Source organism: Schistocerca piceifrons, chromosome 3, assembly GCF_021461385.2.
Source record: "Schistocerca piceifrons isolate TAMUIC-IGC-003096 chromosome 3, iqSchPice1.1, whole genome shotgun sequence".
Lineage (NCBI taxonomy): Eukaryota > Metazoa > Arthropoda > Insecta > Orthoptera > Acrididae > Schistocerca > Schistocerca piceifrons.
This window is the reverse complement of record NC_060140.1, coordinates 899,497,910-899,523,193: the sequence shown is the minus strand read 5'-3', so window position 1 is coordinate 899,523,193 and position 25,284 is coordinate 899,497,910. Positions and strand designations below refer to the sequence as shown.

Genomic DNA, 25,284 nt, shown 5'->3' with positions numbered 1-25,284 from the left:
CCTCACGGCCGGTTTAAGGCTGAAGCGACAGAAGCCGCTATATGCAGCGCCGATCAGAATTATTAGCGAAAACTGACACGGGTTAAACAGTATGGTGGGAAATTGGGTAAGGGGAGTGGCGGGAGGCTTTAAAGGATAAGTCGATTGTGTGGAAAAATGCTCCCGAACCGGCCCTGATGTTTCTAAACTACGCGAGTAATCCTACCGCTGGAAAAGAACCTACAGTTTAACTTGGAATTTGAACCACGTGTCGCTCCTGGCAAATCTTCATGACATTGAGAGTTCAAGATTACGTTAAAGGCACACCATAAATTTCGTGCTCCGGGAGGCATTCGATGCAGCGATCTTCAGGTTTCCGAACTCCTACTTCATCACTAGACCACCAGGTTCAATGACGAGGTGATTCAGTCATTCCATTATGAGGCTTTTGCTGTAGACACGTTACACAACAGAACCTGTAACCAAACAAAGTGGAGAGAAAGAGAGAGAGAGAGAGAGATAGAGAGAGAGAGAGATAGAGAGAGTGGGAAAGGGGGGGGGGGGACAGACAGAGAGGCAGACAGAAAGAGAGTGGAGTTATTGCTGTCCCATGACTGTCTGCAACTGAGGCAAGGAAAGTCATGAAATTAGACGTCGGTAGTTGTTTATGAAAACTATACCGTTTACCGCAGGGAGTCGTTTCGATAATCTGTTTACGTACGAACTGGTAGCCCCAGTTCGCAAGATTCAAATACAGAAGTCGACAGCTATTTATGAAAGCATATTGTTCACCGCAGAGTAATGCAAGGTACCTACTCAAAAACCACCAATTATCAACATTCCAGCTAACCAATAAATAACGGACGCAAGGTACTTAATCAATGACCGTATCAGAAATTACGATCAGCAGTCGTTTTTTATAACAAAACTGTATCGTTATAGATGCCACTGATGATGCCTTAGAACAGGAGAAGTCGAAACGCGTATGGGATCAATAAAGTAACTAGCAGCAGGAAAAGGCAGTTTTATTTACAAAACAAGTATTTATATGCTTGCTGTGGAGGATGGCCACACAAACAAACTTATTATGATAAGGTATGAACAACGTTAGATCCTGAGTAGTCACTGTGAATGACACGGAAATGCCTCTTATTCGTGTGTGACAGCGTTACAGCACCTAAAGGAGTTTGACTGCACCTAATTATGGGTCTCCATCCGTTCAGCTTATGGACTCGTCGATGAACCAGATTTGTGAGGCTTTTGAACGTGACAATGGCCCGATGATGGCCTGCATAAGAATGTCAGGGCAGGCATATATGCCGTCAAGGTTCCCGTCGAGCACGTCTGCGCACAACAAGGAAACATCGCCGTGTTAAGCATCACCTACATCGTTAAACCCTACACATCTGTGCCTGTTAACCAAGAACAAGTGAGGCACCATGTCGCACCATTGGTGCTCGACTAGCAGCAGTGGGACTAGGGAATCACCGTCCCATGTGTAGGCTGCCGTTAACAGCACTACACAAACGGCTGCCTTTGGAGAGGTGGCCGTGGTTAGCGATGACAGACTGCTGATGAATGGCACTGCATTAGGTTCACAATGAATCGTGTTTCTGCAGTATCCCGGATGACCGTCTTCGGCGAGTATGGCAGCGACCTGGAGAGAAGTTCCATTCTTCCGATGTTTTGGAGAGGCACACCGCGGCGTTACTCCTGGCATCATGGAGTGGACAGCTATCCGGTATGACTTCAAGTCGCAGTTGGTAGTAACTGAGGGAACTCTTACGGCCAGAGCAATACCTCACCCACATTCTATGTCCTCGTGTGTTACATCTCATGCTACAGAGTTCGTCCTATCCTGACTTGTGACTCTATGAACTCTGTGTGATATTGAGATAGTCGTCGCCAGAAAGATCCCCAGATATGTCCACAACAGAACACGCGTGAGACCCACTGGATGACCACTCCATCCGTGTGCTAGTTAAGTCCAGACGCAGAAAAGCGATTTATTACGGGTGTTGTCGCAGTGCAGGGCACATCTTAGTTGTACAGGTTAGGATTAATTTCAAGGCCATGACAAACCACTTTATTGATGTGCTTGTGGAGCAGTGAACACTTTTCTGTTTCTGTATAATTTCGAAGTATTATACTAGAAAGTAAACGTGGTTTAGGCCCGCCCAGTTGGCTGTGCGGTCTAACGCACGGCTTTTCGGGCGGGAAGGAGCGCCTGGTCCCCGGCACGAATCCGTCCGGCGGAACCGGCCGGTCTGTGGATGGTTTTTAGGCGGTTTTCCATCTTCCGCGGTGAATGCGGCCTGGTTCCCCTTCTTCCGACTCCGTTACACCACGTCGGCGATTGCTGCGCAAACAAGTTCTCCACGTGCGCGTACACCACCATTACTCTACCACGCAAACATAATGGTTACACTCATCTGGTGTGAGACGTTCCCTGGGGAGGGGGGGGTGGGAGGGGGGTGGGAGGGGGGGGGGGTCCACCGAGGGCCGAACCGCACAATAACCCTGGGTTCGGTGTGTGAGGCGGTGGAGGGGTGAAGTGGACTGCCGTAGTCGTCGTGGGGTTGCGGACCACTGCGGCTGCGGCGGGGACGAAGCCTCTCCGTCGTTTCTAGGTCCCCGGTTAACATACATACAGTACAATACAAACGTGGTTTAAGCATTTGATAGTTAACAAAACAAAGTCTTGATTGTTGAAGGGCAATCATTGAGTAATGTGTTTCACAGGTAATTACTTCTCGTGATAAAATAATTAATTATTAGTGTCCTGGAACAGACTGCAAATTGCCGTGTTCAGTTTAACGTAATAAAGCTTCATATGATAAGCAAACAATCAAACAGTTGCCGTTAAACTAAAGAGGGACCTTTCGGTTAGATGTAGCTGTTAACTGGTTCAATTCTTTGATTGTAATTGCATTTCTCAGTCGTTCGTTATAATCTGAACAACCTGTTGTACTAAGCTGTTGTTTTCTGTGTTTGAAAGACCGGATCACTATTGGTGTACTGTAGCTGGATCTTGTGGTACCACCGAGTGAGTTCTCTTGTAATAAGTGTTCACAAGTAATGTTTTAAGACGTTCCTTCAGAGCGGTCTCAATAACTGACAATCAGTTTAACTAGGGCTTTAGTCAAAATAAAATTGTCAGAAGGGACGGGTAGGGATCCAGTCGCACCTTGTTTGGCGATTGAAATAAAGAGGTTGGTTGCTTTGAAGTAAGCCTTAACATTGTCATATTGTTTGCTAATCTGTTTAATCTTTAAGCACAGGTGCGCATCTTAACCCCGAACTTTCGAAATAAAACTTTCAAATTAAAAGTTAAATCATCTGTTTTGAGTAACTGAATCAGTCTTGTCATCAATTGTTCTTATATACGAGGGCTATCCATAAAGTACATTACGTTTTGGAATTAAAAATAAATAAAGTATTGGAATTTTTTTAAATTATATACAGATGAAAGCCACACTCAAATACTACTTTTCTACATAGTTGCCATTTAAATTAAGGCAGTTATCGTAGCGATGGACGAGCTTGGAAATTCCTTCGTCGTAAAATTCGGCCGCCTGCGCCTTCAACCACGTGGTTACCTCTTCTTGAAGCTGTGCGTCGTCATCAAAACGCTGCATAGCCAACCACTTCTTCATTGCAGGGAATAAGTGGAAGTCCCTCGATGCCAGGCCGAGACTGTACGGCGGATGAGAAAACAACTCCCACTTAAAAGATTCGAGTACTTCACGAGTGGCATTTGCCGTGTGGGCCCGGGCGTTGTCGTGAATCAGCAAGATCTTTGAGTCCAACTTTATCCTGCGCTTGTTTTGTATTGCTCTTCTGAGGTTGTGCAGAGTTTGGCAATACCTTTGTGAGTTTATTGTAGTGCCTCTTTCCAGGAAATCCACAAAAATCACACCTTCTCTGTCCAAAAAGAAGAGGTAACCAGGTGGTTGAAGGCGCAGGCGGCCGAATTTTACGACGAAGGAATTTCCAAGCTCGTCCATCGCTACGATAAGTGCCTTAATTTAAATGGCAACTATGTAGAAAAGTAGTATTTAAGTGCGGCTTTCATCTGTATACAATAAAAAAATTTACGATGCTTTATTTATTTTTAATTCCAAACGTAATGTACTTTGTGGATAGCCCTCGTAGTTGTCATGTGTTGCAGAAGGGCCGGCCGGAGTGGACGAGGTTCTAGGCGCTACAGTCTGGAAACGCGCAACCGCTACGGTCGCAGGTTCGAATCCTGGCTCGGGCATGGATGTGTGTGATGTCCTTAGGTTAGTTACGTTTAAGTACTTTTAAGTTCTAGGGGACCGATGACCTCAGAAGTTAAGTACCATAGTGCTCAGAGCCATTTGAACCACTTTGTTGCAGAAAGGCATTTAATAAGACAGACTGTGTCCAACGAGTTAGTAAACACCGCTGTTTTACCCGATAACGGACGGGCTGCAGGTCCGGCCGTCTTGTAATTATTGTCATATTGTTTGCTGATTTGCAGTACAGCACTTCAGATTTCTTTTGCAAGGATTAAAAGCTTATTCAACCTAAGGTTTAAGGTCAAAATAATTTTGCAATTGTTTTCACTTTATTAAAGAAAATTTTGTGGTTAAATTCTTCGATTATCTGGAAAACACAATTTATATATTGTTAAAGAAACAGGTTGTGTGAAAAGAATGGGCTCAACAAGTTACAGTTACTATGTTTTCATTCACAGCTACCATGTCACACAGCATACTACATTTAGAGCATTGTATTTAGAGAGCTGGAGCATAGAACACACGGAAGTTGCACGCTAAAAATCATGTATGACTACATTTAGAGCGTACCATCACGTTTCCGACAGTGATAAGGGTCGGATTGGAGCCTATCGCGATTGCGGTTTATCGTATCGCGACATTGCTGCTCGCGTTGGTCGAGATCCAAAGACTGTTAGCAGAATATGGAATCGGTGGGTTCAGGAGGGTAATACGGAACGCCGTGCTGGATCCCAACGGTTAACAGTCGAGATGATCGGCATCTTAATCCGCATGGCTGTAAAGGATCGTGCAGCCACATCTCGATCCCTGAGTCAACAGATGGGGACGTTTGCAAGACAACAACCATCTGCGCGAACAGTTCGACGACGTTTGCAGCAGCATGGACTATCAGCTCGGAGACCATGGCTGCGGTTACCATTGATGCTGCATCACAGACAGGAGAGCCTGCGATGATGTACTCAACGACGAACATGGGTGCACGAATGGCAAAACGTCATTTTTTCGGATGAATCCAGGCTCTGTTTACAGCATCATGATGGTCGCATGCGTGTTTGGCGACACTGCGGGGAACGCACATTGGAAGCGTGTATTCGTCATCGCCATACTGGCGTATCACCGGGCGTTATGGTATGGGGTGGACACGTCTTGGTCACCTCTTGTTCACATTGACGGCACTTTGAACAGTGGACGTTACATTTCAGGTGTGTTACGACCCGTGGCTCTACCCTTCATTCGTTCCCTGCGAAACCCATTTTGTCAGCAGGATAATGCACGACCGCATGTTGCAGGTCCTGTACGGACCTTTCTGGAAACAGAAAATGTTCGAGTGCTGCCATGGCCAGCACATTCTCGAGATCTCTCGCCAATTGAAAACATCTGGTCAATGGTGGCCGAGCAACTGGCTCGTCACAATACGCCAGTCACTACTCTTGATGAACTGTGGCATCGTGTTGAAGCTGCATGGGCAACTGTACCTGTACACGCCATCCAAGCTCTGTTTGACTCAATGCCGAGGTGTATCAAGGCCGTTATTACGGCCAGAGATGGTTGTTCTGGGTACTGATTTCTCAGGATCTATGCAAATCGCATGAAAATGTAATCACATGCCAGTTCTAGTATAATATATTTGTCCAATGAATACCCGTTTATCATACGAATTTGTTCTTGGTGTAGCAAGGCATGAGAATTTAATGTAGATATCCATATTCTATTTATAGACTTCAAGAAGGCATATGATAGCATACACCGACAGACACTCTTAAACACAATGAAAGATTTTGAAATACCTTTAAAATTAATCATATTAGTTAAAATGTGTTTGGAAGAAACCATATGCAAAGTTAAGACACCTGCAGGAGAGACTGAAAATTTTAAGGTGTACACTGGACTGAGACAAGGGGATGCCATCTCACCTATTCTATTTAATATTATCTTAGAGAAGATTGATAGAGAATTCACCAAAACTAATCCACAAGGGATCCAACTGCAGGGACAGAACATTACTAGACTTGCTTATGCAGATGATGTAGCCTTAATAAGCACTTCAAAAGATGAATTAATCAGGATGATGCAAAATTATTACAAAATAGCTGAGAAAGCTGAACTTCATGTGAATGAAGAAAAGACAGAATATCTAGTCATAAGTAAAAAACTCCAAAAGAATACACCACTGACCGTAAATGGTCTCACTTTCAAGGCAGTTGACCACTTCAAGTACTTAGGGAGTCTTTTTAGCAGAGACAATAGAGCAGAAATAGAAATAGACGCCCGTCTAGCAGCAGCTAATAGAACTTTTTACAGCTGTATCACTTAGTACTGAATTCAAAATCCGTTTTTATCAGTCAACTATTGTACCAGTAGCATTATATGGATGTGAAGCTATTACATTCAGGAAAAAAGATGAAGAAAAACTGTTGATATTTGAAAGAAAAATACTAAGAAAAATATTTGGACCAATCTTCGATGAAAATGTCATGGAGTGTAGGATAAGGAAAAATGAAGAACTACGGGAGCTGTACAAACATAGTACCATTGTGGAAATGTTAAAGAAGAGAAGACTGAACTGGGCTGGTCATGTAGCAAGGATGCCGGAGAACAGACTACCCAAAATAGCATCCACTAAGAAATTAGAAGGAAAGAGAAGAAGAGGAAGACCTCGAATTAGGTGGATGGAGAATATCCGGGAAGATGCAGCTAGGATGGGCATCAACTCTGATTGGACAACAATTTCCCTGGATAGAAATAATTGCAAGAGGCTCGTAGAGCAGGTGTATCGTCGATAAGGCCTTAGCCACGTGTAAAGTAAGTAAAAGTAAGTAAGTAGCAACTTTAATGGTCAGTAGTGTATTAGTAAAGTATTTCATTTACACTGAAAAGTTTTCTGTGGAATTCACGATGTCTTGTTAATTCATTATATTATAGTACGTTTATTTTATTTAATAGAAATAATGTTGTTGTATGAGTATTATGTCATCTTGTCGCCGCTGGAGAAAATATCAAACATAAAGGGATGTAGGTGGTCCGCAATAATGTGCACCCAACCCACAGTAGTCATGCTACACTGTATGTTTCGAGCCGCTGTTCGTCTGAACGGTAGCATATACTAACATCGACCTAGTTTAACAAGAAACGCGATTCATCCACCCAGGCATCAGGTTTCATTGACACGCTGTCTAATCTCGGCAATCAAGTGTCCACTGCAGTTGCAATTGTCGATGTCGTCGGGTCAACACCGGAACATGTAGGCGGCGTCTGCTCCAGAGCATGATGTTCAACAATGTACGCTGAACCGTATGGTCCGAAACACTTGAGCCTTTACCAGCGCTGTACTCTGTCATCTTATCTGCCACAGATAGCCTCCTATCTTGCTGTACAGAGCGGTCAAGACTCCATTCTCCACATGTACATCTACAATGATCAGCCAGACCAGTGTGACCACCTACCTAATAGTCGGTATGTCCACGTTTGGCCTGGATAACAGTGGCGACGCTTCATGACATGGAAGCTATGATGCCTTGTTAGGTCGCTGGAGGGAGCCAGCACCACATCTGCAGACACAAGCCATCTAATTCCCATTAATTCCGAGGACGGGGCCGATGAACTCTGACGCCAATCACATCCCAGATCTGTTTGGTCGGGATCAAATGTTGCCAGTTGGGGGAGGGGGCGGGGGGCAGCAGATTAACTGGAACTCGCCACTGTGTTCCTCGAAACATTCAATCACATTCCTGGCTTGTGGTCTGACGCCACTTTCAATCACATCTCAGATCTGTTCGGTCGGTTTCAAACATTGCCAGTTGGGGGGCCAGCAGCAGAGTAACTGGAACTCGCCACTGTGTTCCTCGAACCATTCAATCACATTCCTGGCTTGTGACATGGTGCATTACGCTGATGAAAATTTCCATTATCGTCGGGAAACATGACCGTCATGGTGGTGGTGGTAAGTTCCAATGGGACCAAACTGCTTAGGTCATCGGTATCTAGGCTTAAACATTACTCAATCTAACTTAAACACACTTACGCTAAGGACAACACACACACCCATGCCCGAGGGAGGACTCGAACCTCCGACGGGGGTAGCTGCGCGAACTGTGGCAAGGTTGACCGTGATGAAGGGTTGTTTGTTGTCATCAACCAGTTTACAGTACTCCTTGCCCGTCGTGGTGCCTTGCACGAACTCCCCTGGACCCGCGGATGCCCACGTGAATGTTCTCGAGAGCATAATGGCACATGCATGTGTCGTCAGCTGCGGAGGCCCATCGTTAGGAGTGTTCGGTGCACTGTGTGTTCAGACACGATTGTACTCTGTCCAGCATTAAAGTCTGATGTTAGTTGCACCCCAGTTCGCCGCTTTTCGTGTTTTACCATTCTGCTCTGCCTATGACGCCCAACTTCCATAGCGAAGGGTGGCCTCCCAACCCCAGGACGTCTGGAGGTGGTTTCATCTTGTTTTAGCTACGTTTTGGAGACACTCACCACAGCACTGATCGAACATCCGAAAAGTCGTACAGTTTCCGTAGTGCTCGTACCGAGCCTCTGGGCCATCACAATTTGCCCTCTGTCAAACTCAGACAGAGCGCGCGCCTTCCCCATTCTACACAAGGATAGCACGTTCACTGATACTACACGCACCGTGTATGAGTCTGTCTAGCAGTCATACATCGCCAGGTGACGCTGCTATCGCTTGGCACGGTTTATATCGATAGCAGGCCGGTGGTCATAACGTTCTGGCTAATTAGTGTACATCAGTACGCCACAAGCAACCTGACGGTGTGTGGTGGTGTGGTACTTATGGCACCACTTACTTACCCCCCCCCCCCCTCCCCTTTCAAGTTCTATTCGCGAATGGCACGTGGGAAGAAAGTTTGTTGGTAAACTTTTGTATTAGCTCTAACTTCCACGTTCGGTGCCGAGCGTGGACGTCCAAACCCTTGCCACCAACTTATGGTTTCACTGTCCTTCAATCACTTTCCATACGTGTTGACGCCTAGAGCATGCGAACAGCTGACCAGCTTCGCCGTTTCCGAGATGCTCGTACCGAGATGCCAGGCCATCACCATTTGTCGAAATTGCTGCTGTCAATGGGTTTCCACGTATGCTGGCCGTATCATCACTAAAATGAGCCCCCACTTGTCTCTGTTCCACTTGTATAGTGTCCTTACTGCATCGAGTACCGACAATGTCATCAAGTGTAACCAATCTCGCCATAGATAGTGGGCATAATATTTTGCCCTCTTGTCTCTGTTTCACTTGTATAGTGTCCTTATTGCGTCGAGTACCGACAATATGATCAAGTGTCACCAATCTCGCCATAGATAGTGGTCATAAATTTTTGGGTTGTGTCTGTAATATGACCGTGAACTCGGAGTACAGTATTGCAGTAACTTCTTCGTTTCTGAATTTGTGAAGAATGAAGTATGTATATGGCAAACGCAATAGGCAATACTATTATTTTAGTATATGCTTTCATACGTGACCTAGTATGAATGCAACAGAATATAAGTAATAACAGTATATAGAATTTGATTATGAGTTATATGAGGGAATTGGTTGGAAAATATCTTTTCTATCAAAAATTATCAAGTAAACATTGTGGTGTCACCGCCAGACACCACACTTGCTAGGTGGTAGCCTTTAAATCGGCCGCGGTCCGGTAGAATACGTCGGACCCGCGTGTCGCCACTATCAGTGATTGCAGACCGAGTGCCGCCACACGGCAGGTCTAGAGCGACTTCCTAGCACTCGCCCCAGTTGTACAGCCAACTTTGCTAGCGATGGTTCACTGACAAATTACGCTCTCATTTGCCGAGACGATAGTTAGCATAGCCTTCAGCTACGTCATTTGCTACGACGTAGCAAGGCGCCATTATCATTTGCTATTTATCTTGTGATGCATGTACCGTCAGACCGATGTTCACCAATTATGGATTAAAGTTAAGTATTCCAGCAGCTATGTACCTTTTTTGCTAGACTCAATTCCTTTAACTGTTCCAGACCTCACGCCCGCCTGCGTGAGCTGAAACGCGTGCCTTTCGGCTACCCGTCACAGTGGATTGGCTGTCTTGCCAGTCCACAACAAACATTATGTGCTAATATTCACTATAAATAAATTAAAAACCTATGGTCTGCTTTAGTTTCTAGTTGGTAGACATTTTATAATCGTTTTTGTAGTCTTCAGTTCGAAGACTGGTTTGTTAAGCTACCACGATAGTCTGTCCTATACAAGTCTCTGTATCTCCACATACCAACTCACCCTGCACCCATATTAAGGTCCTTACCGTAGCCATACCTTGCCCGTCCTCAGGAGTGTTAGCGCCCTCTCTTGCCTCCATTACTAGATTCACTAGTTCGCATTCTTCAGGACGTGCCCAATCAACCAATCCGTTCTGATAGTCTAGCTGTGGTGAAAATTTATTTTTCCCCAATTCGGTGCTACTCTCCTCCATTATTTATACAATCTACCCATCTAATTTTCAACATTTGTTTGGAACACCACATTTGAAAAACTTATATTTTTCCTACGTCTGTGCTATATTTATCGCCTAGTTACTCTTTCGTACGTGGCTATAATCCAAATACTTTTAGAATGTCCTTTCTATCTTTTAAATTAATATTAGCTTCAAAATATTTCCGTTTTATCAAACTATTTTCTTGCTTTTGCCAGTCTGCTGCCGAAAAATATGAAGGACGAGGAAAGAACAAGCTCTCTAGCCACTTAGACTATTCATGATCAGATTAAGATAGTTCTTGGCCTGATTGTGAATAGCCGGTGAGTAACCGTTAATGAAGTGGCAAACTAAACGCACATTGTTCAAACGACTTACGGGAAAGCATTCAGTCAAGTGACACCTTCGACAACCGCTGAGATTTCTGTAGGTGAACGATCTCTAATTTTCAACACTTTGTTAATCTTTGAGTCCACTAGTAGATCAGTGTGTAAATTAAATCAAGAACTCGGAGAGCTTAATTACTCTGATATTATAGTAACCTTTGATGTGGTATCTCTGTTCACTCCCGTTCCTTTGTCTGATTCGTAAAGTTAATTGAGATTAGATTTGGTGTTTAATTAGCTAACCTATTTCGCCATGTATTGACTTCCAATTACTTTTTATTTAATGACCAAGTTCTATGAAGAGACATGGAGCTGAGATAGGGAGCACTCTGTCACTTATTGTTGCTAACATGCTTACGGAGGATTTCGAGGAATGAGCTGTGTAATTAGCGACATCGAAACCTGCACCCTTCTTTACGAGCGGATATGCAGACGAAAGCTTTAAGATTGGCCTTTTGGCTGTGAGAATTTGAACGCTTATTAGAACCTCTGAATTTAATCCACCCTAACATTCGCTTCACTATCAAGGTGGAAAATAATTGCATCATTTCCTTCATTAGTCTGCTGGTCAGGAGGAAAGTTGACGATATGTTGTATATGCCATTTATAGGTTACTCACACTGATTTGCATCTTAAGGCTGATAAATGTCACTATCCGATTCAGTGTGAAGTGGCACTATGTACCTTGGTTCATAGGACCCACGTCATCTCAGAACCTGAAACTTTGTCAGTTGAGTTAGCCCACCCCGAAGCCACCCTTAGCTATAATGAATATACTGGGAGATACGAGATAATAGGCTGTGCTATCGACGAATGATGAGTAAGGGGAGGGGGTGATGGAAATAACAAAGTGGCACCAAAGACTACGATCCTTTTTGCTTAACGCAGGTAGCATTCCGAGCAAGATTTGTCGTAGTCTGCAAAATCACGGTGCGAAGTGTGTTTTCGATCAACATCTAATATTAGGGCCTTTAAACTCTCTGTAAAGGATGACCTTGATTTACGTAGGCTTGTGCCTACCACATTTCTTGCAGTTTTGACATGTTCTACATTAGTCACATCACCAGAACAGTGAATCAGCGGGGTACTGAGTATAAGCGTCACACACGCCTACAAAACCTGAGAACATTGCCTTGGCACCAGTCATGCTCAGATGTTCTGGCGTGCTGTTCCAGCTATTGGGGTGGTTGCTATTGGGGTGGTTTTATTAAGGAAGATTAGATTAAATTAACTAGCTAGAGATTATTGCTTAAGTTCTGCTTGGAATCCTGCTCCGTCCCTGATCAAAGAACATAGTGAAATGTTAGTGCTACTTGCTCATCCACCGGTAATTAATAGCAACTATCGAAAACTTCTGACGTTGGTCTGTTTTTAATTGTGTGGTGGCGCTGGTTTGTAACGAAGTATTTTTGTGTATGCCGTATTACGGTTCTTCACAGGCGTAGCCGCCCCCCCCCCCTTTCCAAGCGTTGAAATTGCCTTGCACAGCGCTCTATCGTCCCATTTGTGCTTTGAAAATGACGAGGTGGTCATCTGTCGAGATATCGTTGGTTAGCGATGAAGTCGCCTGGCTGGATTCCTACAAATTGCATGAACATTCAATACCGCAGAAGAAACTCAAGTTTCACAAATGAACATGACTTATGGTAGTAAACATAACAAGATCAATTTTCCCACAGTCTCCATCAGGTTCATCCCAAAACAACTCAAAGAAAAGCACAAGCGTAACTGTTTGAGAAACTGTCGACAGATTTTGAACCGTCATCCTTATGAAGGTGAGATACACCACGAATAGAACGCAGATCAGGAGATCTGATTTACAAGTACAGGCAAACAAATGTTTACAATTTCCGAAAAACTGGATAATTTATTCAAGATAAAGAGCTTTACAAATTGATGTTTTGGTCCACATCTGCCCCGTATGCAAACAGTGATTCGGGCTGACATTCATTGATAGAGTTATTAGATGCCCTCCTGAGGTACAGTGTACCTATTTCGCCCCACGTGGCGCGTTAGATCGTCAGAATCCTGAGCTGGTTCGACGTCCCTGTCCAAAATACTCCAGATGTTCTCAATAAGTCGTTGGCCTGGAATCTCATTTAATGGAGTAGAATTGTCTTCAGTGATGAGTTCCGCTTCGAACTGAGACCCGATGGGGCGAAAGACGTGTCTAGAGACTCTCCGGACGATAGTGGGGTACCAACCTGACTGTCCCGACAAGCAGGAGTGGTGGTCTGGGGTACTGTTTCTTTGGATAGCAGGACGCTTTTGGTTCTCATTCGCTACATCTTTCCAGCGCAGCTGTACGTCGACGATAACGATACTCCTCAGGAGGACATCCAAAAAGTTCATCACTCAATGTCAGGCCGAATAACTTCTTCCTTAAGGGCCAGAGGTGGGCCAACGCGTTACTGATTTGCTCAATTTGTGAAGCTCTTTCTCTTGAAGAAATCATCTAATTTTTCTGGGACTGTAATCATTTGTTTGTATGTACATTTAGATCACGTCTTCCGGTTTCCGATTTTTTTTACTGAATCATCACTGGAAACAATGGTTCATCATTAGATTTTGTTGTTCTGTCGTCACCAGTCGTGGGTCAGGTTATGTTGCTGATGTTCAGATTAAACGACACAGAAAAAAACATGTGTTCATAAATATATTGTTGTGATACTGAAAATTCTAAAGACCAGACGAAGGTAAACAGCTTTAAAACCAGCAAAGCAACAACACATATTGAGCAGCAACCTTACTACTGATGACGTCTTTCAAAAACCAAAGGCGGAACGTCTATCGAATGATGAAATTGGTTTTATACAGTTGCACATATACGGACCTAACCTGAAAACTGTCAATATGTAGGGAACTATATAAGAAACGCCAGAGCGTGGAATGGAAACATTCCGGACTTCTTACCAAAAAGAAAGTCAAGAACCAACCCTCTCTGCTAACAGTTTTCTGAGACAGACAAAGGCCAATTCTGCATCATTATCTGGAAAAGGGGTCAACAGTAAATAGCCAACGCTACAGTGATGCGCTTTGCACAGTGTTCAAGTCCGCAAAATTGTGGCAAACACCGAGTACTGTTTTCAAAGAGGTTACTTTCTTTACATGACAGTGCTCGTTCACATTTCGCTCCTCACACCATTCAAACTCTTCAGAACATGCATTTCGAGGTGTTGGGGCATCCTGCATGCAGTCACCGTTGGATTTCCAGTTGTTTGCTCCACTTAACAGTTGATTAAGAGGCCGCCGTTACTCCTCCGTTGGAGAGGTGAAGGAAACGATGCATATGCGGCTTGCTGCTCAACATAAAGGGTATTTTTCTGAGGGCAGTAGAAAGCTGTTTCATTGATGGACGAAGTGGATTGATAAGGAGGGTAACTGCTCATAAATGATGCATTTGCAAATTTGGTGCCGCTTATAATAAATCAGCAGAATGTTGATGAGATTCTTTTTGGTTTATCCTCTTAATTCAATCGGCATGAATGGCAGTTTGTTTTAAACACGGAAAGTGTAAATTAATGCAGACGAGAAGAAAAATTCTGTACTGTTGGAATAAAGTGTTAGTGGAGGGCTGCTTGATACAGGCACGTCGATTAAATTGTTCAAATGGCTCTGAGCACTATGGGACTTAACATCTATAGTCATCAGTCCCCTAGAACTTAGAACTACTTAAACCTAACTAACCTAAGGACATCACACAACACACAGTCATCACGAGGCAGAGAAGTCGATTAAATGCCCAGGCGTAACGTTGCAAAAGACGTGAACTGGGGCGAGAACGTTAGGTACATTGCAGAATAGGAAAATTATCGACGTCTGTTTTTGGAAGAATTCTAGGAAAGCTTAGCTCATCTATAAAGGAAATCGCGTACAGAACACTAATGCGATCCAGAATGAGATTTTCACTCTGCAGCGGAGTGTGCGCTGATATGAAACTTCCTGGCAGATTAAAACTGTGTGCCCGACCGAGACTCGAACCCGAGTTCGAGTCTCGGTCGGGCACACAGTTTTAATCTGCCAGGAAGTTTCACTAATGCGATCCATTCTTGATTACTGCTCGTGTTGGATTCACAGCATGTCGGATTACCGGAAGCAATCGAAGCGGTTCAGAGGCATATGCTTTGTTTGTTACCGGTAGGTTCGATGAGCGCGCGACTGTTACCGAAAATTTCAATGAACTCAAATGGGAACCCCTGGAGGAGAGGAGACGTTCATTTCACTAAACACTTTCGATCGTCTTCATAAAACCGCAATTTGTTGCAGATTGTTACGATTGTAGTGCCGCCAACCCCCATTTCGCGTAAGGACCACATGCACAAGATACGAGATATTAGGCCTCGTGCTGTCCCCATACTTTTACGAACTTCTCAGTGTGTGTGTTAAGTGTACGTTATGTGAAGTTGTGCTGCGCGGCCGTGCGCGCACAGCGATGACACAGAAACGACTACGTACTCTTCGGAACAATGCTTACTGCAAAGGGCGACATGATGAAGTTAAGAAATCTTCTTCCGATTACTTATAATGAAAGAAAATGGTGCAGTTTATCACATTACGTCCCATGTGGGCGGAGACTCTACTGATTGTGTTAAAGGATACTAAAATTGTGAATTGTAGAAATTCTGAAAATATATAACTATCTACATTGATCACGATACGTTCACTGATTTCCTCTTTATTTTTTCCTGGACCAGGAACTTTGTTGGCGTCAGATGCAGGGATGCCTAAAGGCTGACGGATAGACCCCTGCAACGCGGTTCTTACGATTCAGGTAAACTTTTTTTTAAAAAAGAATTGCATGTTAATGTACAACATAGTCAGAGTACCCGGTCATCCTACACTCTGAGCTTCGTTATAGCAAGTTGACGAATACTCTGATTCTTAAATCACACCCAGCATTTCACGGCAGAGACAGTCATTCGACGATAAATGATGTCAGCAAAGTTTTTCAAGTTTCTTTGGCAGATATGTTACGCAATCTTGTCGTTTGCTGGATTACAAGAGCTAACGACATTCACATTTGTTGACCTTGAAGACATAGATTCAACTCCAGGTGGACGATGAAAATACTGAATTCTTTCCGCAAAAAGAGAAATCTAGTCACAGTTAACGAACGTTATTAATTCAATTTGAAGTGCTTCGCGTCTGATAGACTATAAATATGAATGCCAACTCGACCAGTAACCTTTATAGACATTCAATTATTTTTTTAACTTGTTAGCTTGCATTAAAGTAAGTAGATATTGTTTAAATATCCTGAGTAGATGCAGTATTGTAATACTTCTGGCTTAGTTGGCCATCATATTAGGCTCCAAGAAGCTGTACCCAAAGCAGTGGAGATGCAAGAAGTATATAGATGACGAAATGTGGTGTGAGGTACCCGTGACAGATGTTAGATTCGGTACCATTCCCGTGAGAAAGACCGCCTGCATAATGCTACTGCTCTATGATTGGCTGCTGTGTTCGGAGCGAGGGCGCCAAAACGTTAAAGTATAGTTATTATTATTAGTTAAACTACTCACTGGAATGTCTTCACTTTTTAATATAAATATCTCTCAACAGCTGACTATCAATCAGTCATTTTAGAATTATTGAAAACAATTTAAATAAAAAACAAAAGACTGACGAATTTGCAGACGAAGCACTTCGGGAGCGTTCGGGTCACGACTTTTCTGGTATGGCGCGCGAAATGTTTCGGGCTGTTGGTCACTCTGGATTAGGCAGTCGAAAAGAACAAACATGTTGTCTGTCGTAGTATGTGTTTTCAATTTTTATTGCAGTTCATTGGTTCAAATGGCTCTGAGCACTATGGGACTTAACTTCTGAGGTCATCAGTCCCCTAGAACTTAGAACTACGTAAACGTAACTAACCTAAGGACATCACACACATCCATGCCCGAGGCAGGTTTCGAACCTCCGGCCGTAGCGGTCGCGCGGTTCCAGACTGTAGCGCCTAAAACAGTTCAGCCACTCCGGCCGGCTATTTAAGTTCCTGTTGGTCACTCTGGATTAGGCAGTCGAGAAGAACAGACATGTTGTCTAACTTAGGATGTGTTTCCAATTTTTAATTAAGTTCCTGATCGTCACTCTGGATTAGGCAGTCGAGATGCACAGTCATGTTGTCAGTGGCAGGATGTGTTTGCCAGTATTCAGCATTAAAAGATCCACTCCGGTAGTCATGAGGCACAGACACGTGCCACAAATAGTATAAAGATACATTTTAGTAAACATTGTGTTTGATCATGTACTTTGCTGTATCAGAAGGTGTTGTGTTAAGACCATGTAGTCTTCTCGTGTGGCTATATTAAAATACGCGAGTGGCATCCCAAATGTGATACATTATTTCAGAACAGAAGCTCGCTAAAAACCAGTTTCAGCCTCAAGATACAGAACCTACGACCTGAATGATGTTTTCTGCGCTGGGGACATGAACTTGAAGACAGCAGGTTAGTGAACTATAACAGAACCTTCGTATTCCACACAGTGCAGTGGAAACAACTAGGCGCCTCACGTGTACTGCATGCACAGAACAAATGTGCTCAGTGACACGTCATCTGCAGTAATGCAGAGGAGGTAAAGGAAGATGATCGTTATTAACACCAACAGTGAATTTATTCTTCCTTTCTTGCCGTAGTAAGTACAGAAGCATACATAAAGTCATTTTTCCCTCGCTTCATTCACGAGAAGGAGGAAAACGAATAGAAGTGGAGCCGCGCGGGATTAAATGGCTCTGAGCACTATGGGACTTAACTGCTGAGGTCATCATCCCCTAGAACTTAGAACTACTTAAACGCCGGCCGGAGTGGCCGTGCGGTTCTAGGCGCTACAGTCTGGAACAGCGCGACCGCTACTGTCGCAGGTTCGAATCCTGCCTCGGGCATGGATGTGTGTGGTGTCCTTAGGTCCTTAGGTTAGTTAGGTTTAAGTAGTTCTAAGTTCTAGGGGACTGATGACCACAGATGTTAAGTCTCATAGTGCTCAGAACCATTTGAACTACTTAAACCTAACTAACCTAAGGACGTCACACACATCCATGCCCGAGACAGGATTCGAACCTGCGATAGTAGCGGTCGCGCTGTTCCAGACTGTAGCGCCTAGAACCGTTCGGCCACCCCGGCCGGCGCGCTAGACTAGCCGAGCGGTCTGAGGCGCTGTGGTCTAAGGCGCTGGTCCCAGCGGAAGTTGGAGTCCTCCCTCGGGCATGGGTGTGTGTGTGTTTGTCCTTAGGATGATTTAGGTTAAGTAGTGTGTAAGCTCAGGGACTGATGACCTTAGCGGTTAAGTCCCATAAGATTTCACACACATTCGAACATTTTTGAATAGAAGTGGGACAAGGTACATTCGACCATGAGCTCTTGTCGACGTTTATCTTACAAGCTGTTTCCAAGACAGTATCCACTGCGTTCAACCACTGGTAGCAGTGAATGAAATCGCTTGGATTTGACAGCGTGGCGCGGCCCGCGCTGCTCACCCGGGCCGCCCGCCGGACTCCATGTGGTTGGCCAGCGTGACGTCGTCGCTCCAGACGTCGAACTGCCACTTGCGCAGCCCCAGCACGCCGCACAGCACGTTGCCCGTGTGGATGCCGATGCGCATGTCCACGTTGAAGCCGGTCGCCTCGCGGACGAACCTGCCAGCACACACAGACATGTGTACCACACGTTCCAGGTTAAGTTTCAACACTGCACGAACAATAAAACACTCAACACCTGTCAATAGTTTAACTCTAGTGGGGCCCCACACGAAGTAAAGTCTCCTGAATGACATCAATCGGTCTTATTGGCCGTTGTTAGTTGGATTTAAACTCCCTTTAACACAAAATCCTAAAAAAAAAAAAAAAATACACAGTTTCGGCTGAGTAGCAATTCTCCAGTGCGTCTGAAACACATACTGGCTTTAACACAGTTAAAATAAAAGTATAAAACGATCGTTATTTTCTGTTTACCAGCCTTCGCAGTCCTGTGACATTTTTACAAAATTGGCCATCTGGGAGTAGGATTCGCACACTGAGGATTCTGTACATATATAATTAAGTATATAGATAGTTGATCCATTACAGGAATCGGGAATCGGGAATTTCGACGATTTTTGTTTACTACCGACAATGACACTGGTAAGATATCCGTCCCACGGAGTCTCAGATTTTACGAGAATGTTTTAGTTTGAAGTTTGACTCGGATTACAAATGACAAAATAAATATTTTTTCCTGCAGTATTATTTCGAATTAGCAATTTTATGATTTTTCCTTTAATTGTACAGTGAAAACCTTACTTCTCGACAAATTCCATTATTCTAGAACAAAGGTGAAGTACCCTATAGGTACCTTCCCGGCTAGCCGCGCGGTCTAACGCGCTGTTTCCCGAGCCAGAAGGCGTGTCGGTCCCCGGCACGAATCCGCCCGGCGCGTTAATGTCGAGCTACGGTGTGCCGGCTAGCCCATGGGTGGTTTTTAAGGCAGTTTTCCGTCTGCCTCGGCGAATGCGGGCTGGTTCCCCTTATTCCGCCAGTTACACTATGTCAGCGATTGCTGCGCAAACACTGCCTCCACGTAAGCGTACACCATAATTACTCTACCACGCAAACATTTGCAGTTACACTCGTCTGCTATGAGACGTTCCTGGGTGGGGGGTCCACTAGCGGCCGAACCGCACAATAACCCTGGGATCAGTGTGGGGCGGCGGTGGGGTGGGTGGACTGCTGTGGCCTGTTGTGCGGTTGTGAACCACTGAGGGCTACGGCGGGACGAAGCCTCTCCGTCGTTTCTAGGGCCCCTGTTCAATACACAACACACACCCTACTACTTCTGATAAGTGAATTTTCGAGCATCAAAATGTGTGACATAAATGGATGTATCGCTCGGCTGAATTGGCTTTGAAACGTACATTTATCAACACCGGCAAGGGACTGTAGACCTTAATATGTAACACAAATTTAAACATGATACGCGTACCCGTTCCTGAGAAAAAGTGGTCTTAACAGATGGATTGACAGACAGAAAGATGGTCTGATAACAAATAACAAAAATATTTTATTTTCGCCTAATATAATTACAAATTAACAATTTTCAGATTTTTCCTTCGGTTGTACTGCGAGACCTTGCTTCTTGCCAAATTTTATGATCCTACGTCAGTGGAAAGTACCCTGAGTATAAAAATATGTGACATAAATGGCCATATCTTTTCACTGCATTGACTCAGCAAGTGACGTTTATTATACCGCCAAGGGAGTTTAGTCCTTAGTACGTGACATAAATTTCAACTTGAAATTTCTACCAGTTTCTGAGAAAAAGAGGTCTTTAGTGACGAATCAGACAGATTGTCTGATTACCAAAGACAAAAAGATTATATTTTCATTTGATAACTTCACAAATTAACAATTTTTCTTTGATCGCGCTGTGAGGCATTGCTTCTTTTTGCCATATTTTATGATTCTACGTCGTTAGGAAATACCCTAGAGGTTTTGATGAGTTAGTTTTTTAAGTCTCAAAATATGTGACTTAAATGCTCGCGTCTTTTGACTGCATTGACTTAGAAGCTTTCAGGTTCTACACCACCAAAGGAATGTAGAACTTAGTATGTGGCATAAATTTCAACGTGATACGTCCACCCATTCTTGAGAAAAAGGGTTTTTGACAATCGGACAAACAGACACAAACAGACAGACAGACGGACGGACAAAAAAGTAATCCCATGACGGTTCCGTTTTTACCTACCGAGGTATGGAACCCTAAAAAGAACACGTTTTCTTCCTGAACTGCTGTTAAATGTACACTATCTGATCCAAAGTATCCGGAAACCTATTAGTGGACATTAATATGTGGTGTGTCCAACCTTCGACTAATGACGGCTTTACCCCAACTGTAGACACTTCCAGTAGGTTGCCTGACCGTCTGAGAGATATGGCAGCCCATCCTCCCTCAGTAGCCGAAACCACAGAAAGTAGTGATGTTGGGCACTGGGGTTTGGGGCAAAGTCCACGTCCTAACTCATCCCAAAGGTGTTCCATTGGATTCGGGTTGGGATTCTGGGCAGGCCAGTCCATTTCAGCTGTGAAATATGTTCATTCCTTCAGAATATAGCATTCTCAGACCGTGTACCTGTAACAGCACGTAAACCGTGGTTCACCGCTGGCGCTACAGATCATTGGATTGCTACAGGGCACAGCGTCATTCATCAGCCCAAATCACTCGAGTTTAGTCATGCATTGTCCAGTGTCGTCGAGCTTTACACCACCTTAAACGTCGCTCTTTACACCACCACAAGTGTCCCGTTTGAAGAGGACAATATCCTTGTGTCACGCATAATCCATATGTAACAATAACGATTATGCATTGAACACTTCACAGTAAACTATCAGTCGAAAATGACGTAAAGGGCCGAAATCTCGATTGTGAGTAAGAACATTAAATAGCAACAGTTCATCGGAAAATGTGTCAGTTCTAACACAGTTCTTAGTTAAGGATTGTTGGTCGCCGGCCGCGTTGGCCATGAGGTTCTAGGCGCTCAGTCCGCAACCGCGCGACTGCTTCGGTCGCAAGTTCGAATCCTGCCTCGGGTATGGATGTGTGTGATGTCCTTAGGTTACTTAGGTTTAAGTAGTTCTAAGTTCTAGGGGACTGATGACCACAGATGATAAGTCCCATAGTGCTCAGAGCCATTTGAACCATTTTTTGATTGTTGGTCAAGAAAGCAGCCAGGCACGTTACATTTTAAAAGTATTCGTGGATGATTGCCTTCTCCTCAACAATCGTTAACTGAATAATCCACAAAGCTAAATAAGACCCAGCTTGGATAAAACTACAGTCTAACTTTGTTTAGTGGAAAAAATATAAAATTAAAAGAGGAGCTATGTAGGACTACCCGTCAAACAGGAATATCTGGTTTACAGTCTAAACTTTCATCTAACCATGCTTTGTTAAAATGTAGGTGATTGGCCCAGTATGTAGCAGAATTAAGCACGAGGAAAATTATAATGTCGTAATCAGACAATAAGAGACAGCATCACACAATGAAACATTTTACCGTAATACCTGACTTTAAAGTTAATTATATGGCACCAAGGGATTTCTTAGTAGTGATGTAACACATCAGTTGCACGTGTAATGCATGGGACTCCACCTCTGAGCGACTCTGAACAGCCAGCTGATCACAGGTAAACTTGAGTAGCAAGATAGGTTCTAAGAGTCGGACAGACAACATTTAAGGAATCTTTGTTCACTTTTTTTTTTTTGTCATCAGTCTACTGACTGGTTTGATGCGGCCCGCCACGAATTCCTTTCCTGTGCTAACCTCTTCATTTCAGAGTAGCACTTGCAACCTACGTCCTCAATTATTTGCTTGACGTATTCCAATCTCTGTCTTCCTCTACAGCTTTTGCCCTTTACAGCTCCCTCTAGTACCATGGAAGTCATTCCCTCATGTCTTAGCAGATGTCCTATCATCCTGTCCCTTCTCCTTATCAGTGTTTTCCACATATTCCTTTCCGATTCTTCGTAGAAGCTCCTCATTCCTTACCTTATCAGTCCACCTAATTTTCAACATTCGTCTGTAGCACCACATCTCAAATGCTTCGATTCTCTTCTGTTCCGGTTTTCCCACAGTCCATGTTTCGCTACCATACAATGCTGTACTCCAGACGTACATCCTCAGAAATTTCTTCCTCAAATTAAGGCCGGTATTTGATATTAGTAGACTTATCTTGGCCAGAAATGCCTTTTTTGCCATAGCGAGTCTGCTTTTGATGTCCTCCTTGCTCCGTCCGTCATTGGTTATTTTACTGCATAGGTAGCAGAATTCCTTAACTTCATTGACTTCGTGACCATCAATCCTGATGTTAAGTTTCTCGCTGTTCTCATTTCTACTACTTCTCATTACCTTCGTCTTTCTCCGATTTACTCTCAAACCATACTGTGTACTCATTAGACTGTTCATTCCGTTCAGCAGATCATTTAATTCTTCTTCACTTTCACTCAGGATAGCAATGTCATCAGCGAATCGTATCATTGATATCCTTTCAACTTGTATTTTAATTCCACTCCTGAACTTTTCTTTTGTTTCCATCATTGCTTCCTCGATGTACAGATTGAAGAGTAGGGGCGAAAGGCTACAGCCTTGTCTTACACCCTTCTTAATACGAGCACTTCGTTCTTGATCGTCCACTCTTATTATTCCCTCTTGGTTGTTGTACATATTGTATAGGACTCGTCTGTCCCTATAGCTTACCCCTACTTTTTTCAGAATCTCGAACAGCTTGCACCATTTTATATTGTCGAACGCTTTTTCCAGGTCGACAAATCCTATGAAAGTGTCTTGATTTTTCTTTAGCCTTGCTTCCATTATTAGCCGTAACGTCAGAATTGCCTCTCTCGTGCCTTTACTTTTCCTAAAGCCAAACTGATCGTCACCTAGGGCATTCTCAATTTTCTTTTCCATTCTTCTGTATATTATTCTTGTAAGCAGCTTCGATGCATGAGCTGTTAAGCTGATTGTGCGATAATTCTCGCACTTGTCAGCTCTTGCCGTCTTCGGAATTGTGTGGATGATGCTTTTCCGAAAGTCAGATGGTATATCGCCAGATTCATATATTCTACACGCCAACGTGAATAGTCGTTTTGTTGCCACTTCCCCCAATGATTTTAGAAATTCCGATGGGATGTTATCTATCCCTTCTGCCTTATTTGACCGTAAGTCCTCCAAAGCTCTTTTAAATTCCGATTCTAATACTGGATCCCCTATCTCTTCTAAATCGACTCCTGTTTCTTCTTCTATCACATCAGACAATTCTTCACCCTCAAAGAGGCTTTCAATGTATTCTTTCCACCTATGTGCTCTCTCCTCTGCATTTAACAGTGGAATTCCCGTTGCACTCGTAATGTTACCACCGTTGCTTCTAATGTCACCAAAGATTGTTTTGACTTTCCTGTATGCTGAGTCTGTCCTTCCGACAACCATATCTTTTTCGATGTCTTCACATATTTCCTGCAGCCATTTCGTCTTAGCTTCCCTGCACTTCCTATTTATTTCATTCCTCAGCGACTTGTATTTCTGTATTCCTGATTTTCCCGGAACATGTTTGTACTTCCTCCTTTCATCAATCAACTGAAGTATTTCATCTGTTACCCATGGTTTCTTCGCCGCTACCTTCTTTGTACCTATGTTTTCCTTCCCAACTTCTGTGATGGCCCTTTTTAGAGATGTCCATTCCTCTTCAACTGTACTGCCTACTGCGCTATTCCTTATTGCTGTATCTATAGCGTTAGAGAACTTCAAACGTATCTCGTCATTCCTTAGTACTTCCGTATCCCACTTCTTTGCGTATTGATTCTTCCTCACTAATGTCTTGAACTTCTGCCTACTCTTCGTCACTACTATATTGTGATCTGAGTCTATATCTGCTCCTGGGTACGCCTTACAATCCAGTATCTGATTTCGGAATCTCAGTCTGACCATGATGTAATCTAATTGAAATCTTCCCGTATCTCCTGGCCTTTTCCAAGTATACCTCCTCCTCTTGTGATTCTTGAATAGGGTATTCGCTATTACTAGCTGAAACTTGTTACAGAACTCAATTAGTCTTTCTCCTCTTTCATTCCTTGTCCCAAGCCCATATTCTCCTGTAACCTTTTCTTCTACTCCTTCCCCTACAACTGCGTTCCAGTCGCCCATGACTATTAGATTTTCGTCCCCCTTTACATACTGCATTACCCTTTCAATATCCTCATACATTTTCTCTATCTGTTCATCTTCAGCTTGCGACGTCGGCATGAATACCTGAACTATCGTTGTCGGTGTTGGTCTGCTGTCGATTCTGATTAGAACAACCCGGTCACTGAACTGTTCACAGTAACACACCCTCTGCCCTACCTTCCTACTCATAACGAATCCTACACCTGTTATACCATTTTCTGCTACTGTTGATATTACCCGATACTCATCTGACCAGAAATCCTTGTCTTCCTTCCACTCCACTTCACTGGCCGCTACTATATGTAGATTGAGCCTTTGCATTTCCCTTTTCAGATTTTCTAGTTTCCCTACCACGTTCAAGCTTCTGACATTCCACGCCCCGACACGTAGAACGTTATCCTTTCGTTGATTATTCAATCTTTTTCTCATGGTAACCTGCCCCTTGGCAGTCCCTCCCGGAGATCCGAATGGGGGACTATTTCGGAATCTTTTGCCAATGGAGAGATCATCATGACACTTCTTCAA

At 43.8% G+C, this 25,284-nt stretch overlaps 1 protein-coding gene across 1 annotated transcript in view; it reads right to left on the bottom strand.

Annotated features, from left to right (window-relative positions):
* LOC124789372 (adenylate cyclase type 2) overlaps positions 1-25,284 on the bottom strand; it is a 278,181-nt gene that overhangs the window by 138,538 nt on the left and 114,359 nt on the right. Inside the window, exon 5 of the mRNA XM_047256703.1 lies at positions 18,545-18,703. Within this exon, the coding sequence (XP_047112659.1) occupies positions 18,545-18,703 (159 nt within the window). The remainder of the gene's footprint in view (positions 1-18,544; positions 18,704-25,284) is intronic.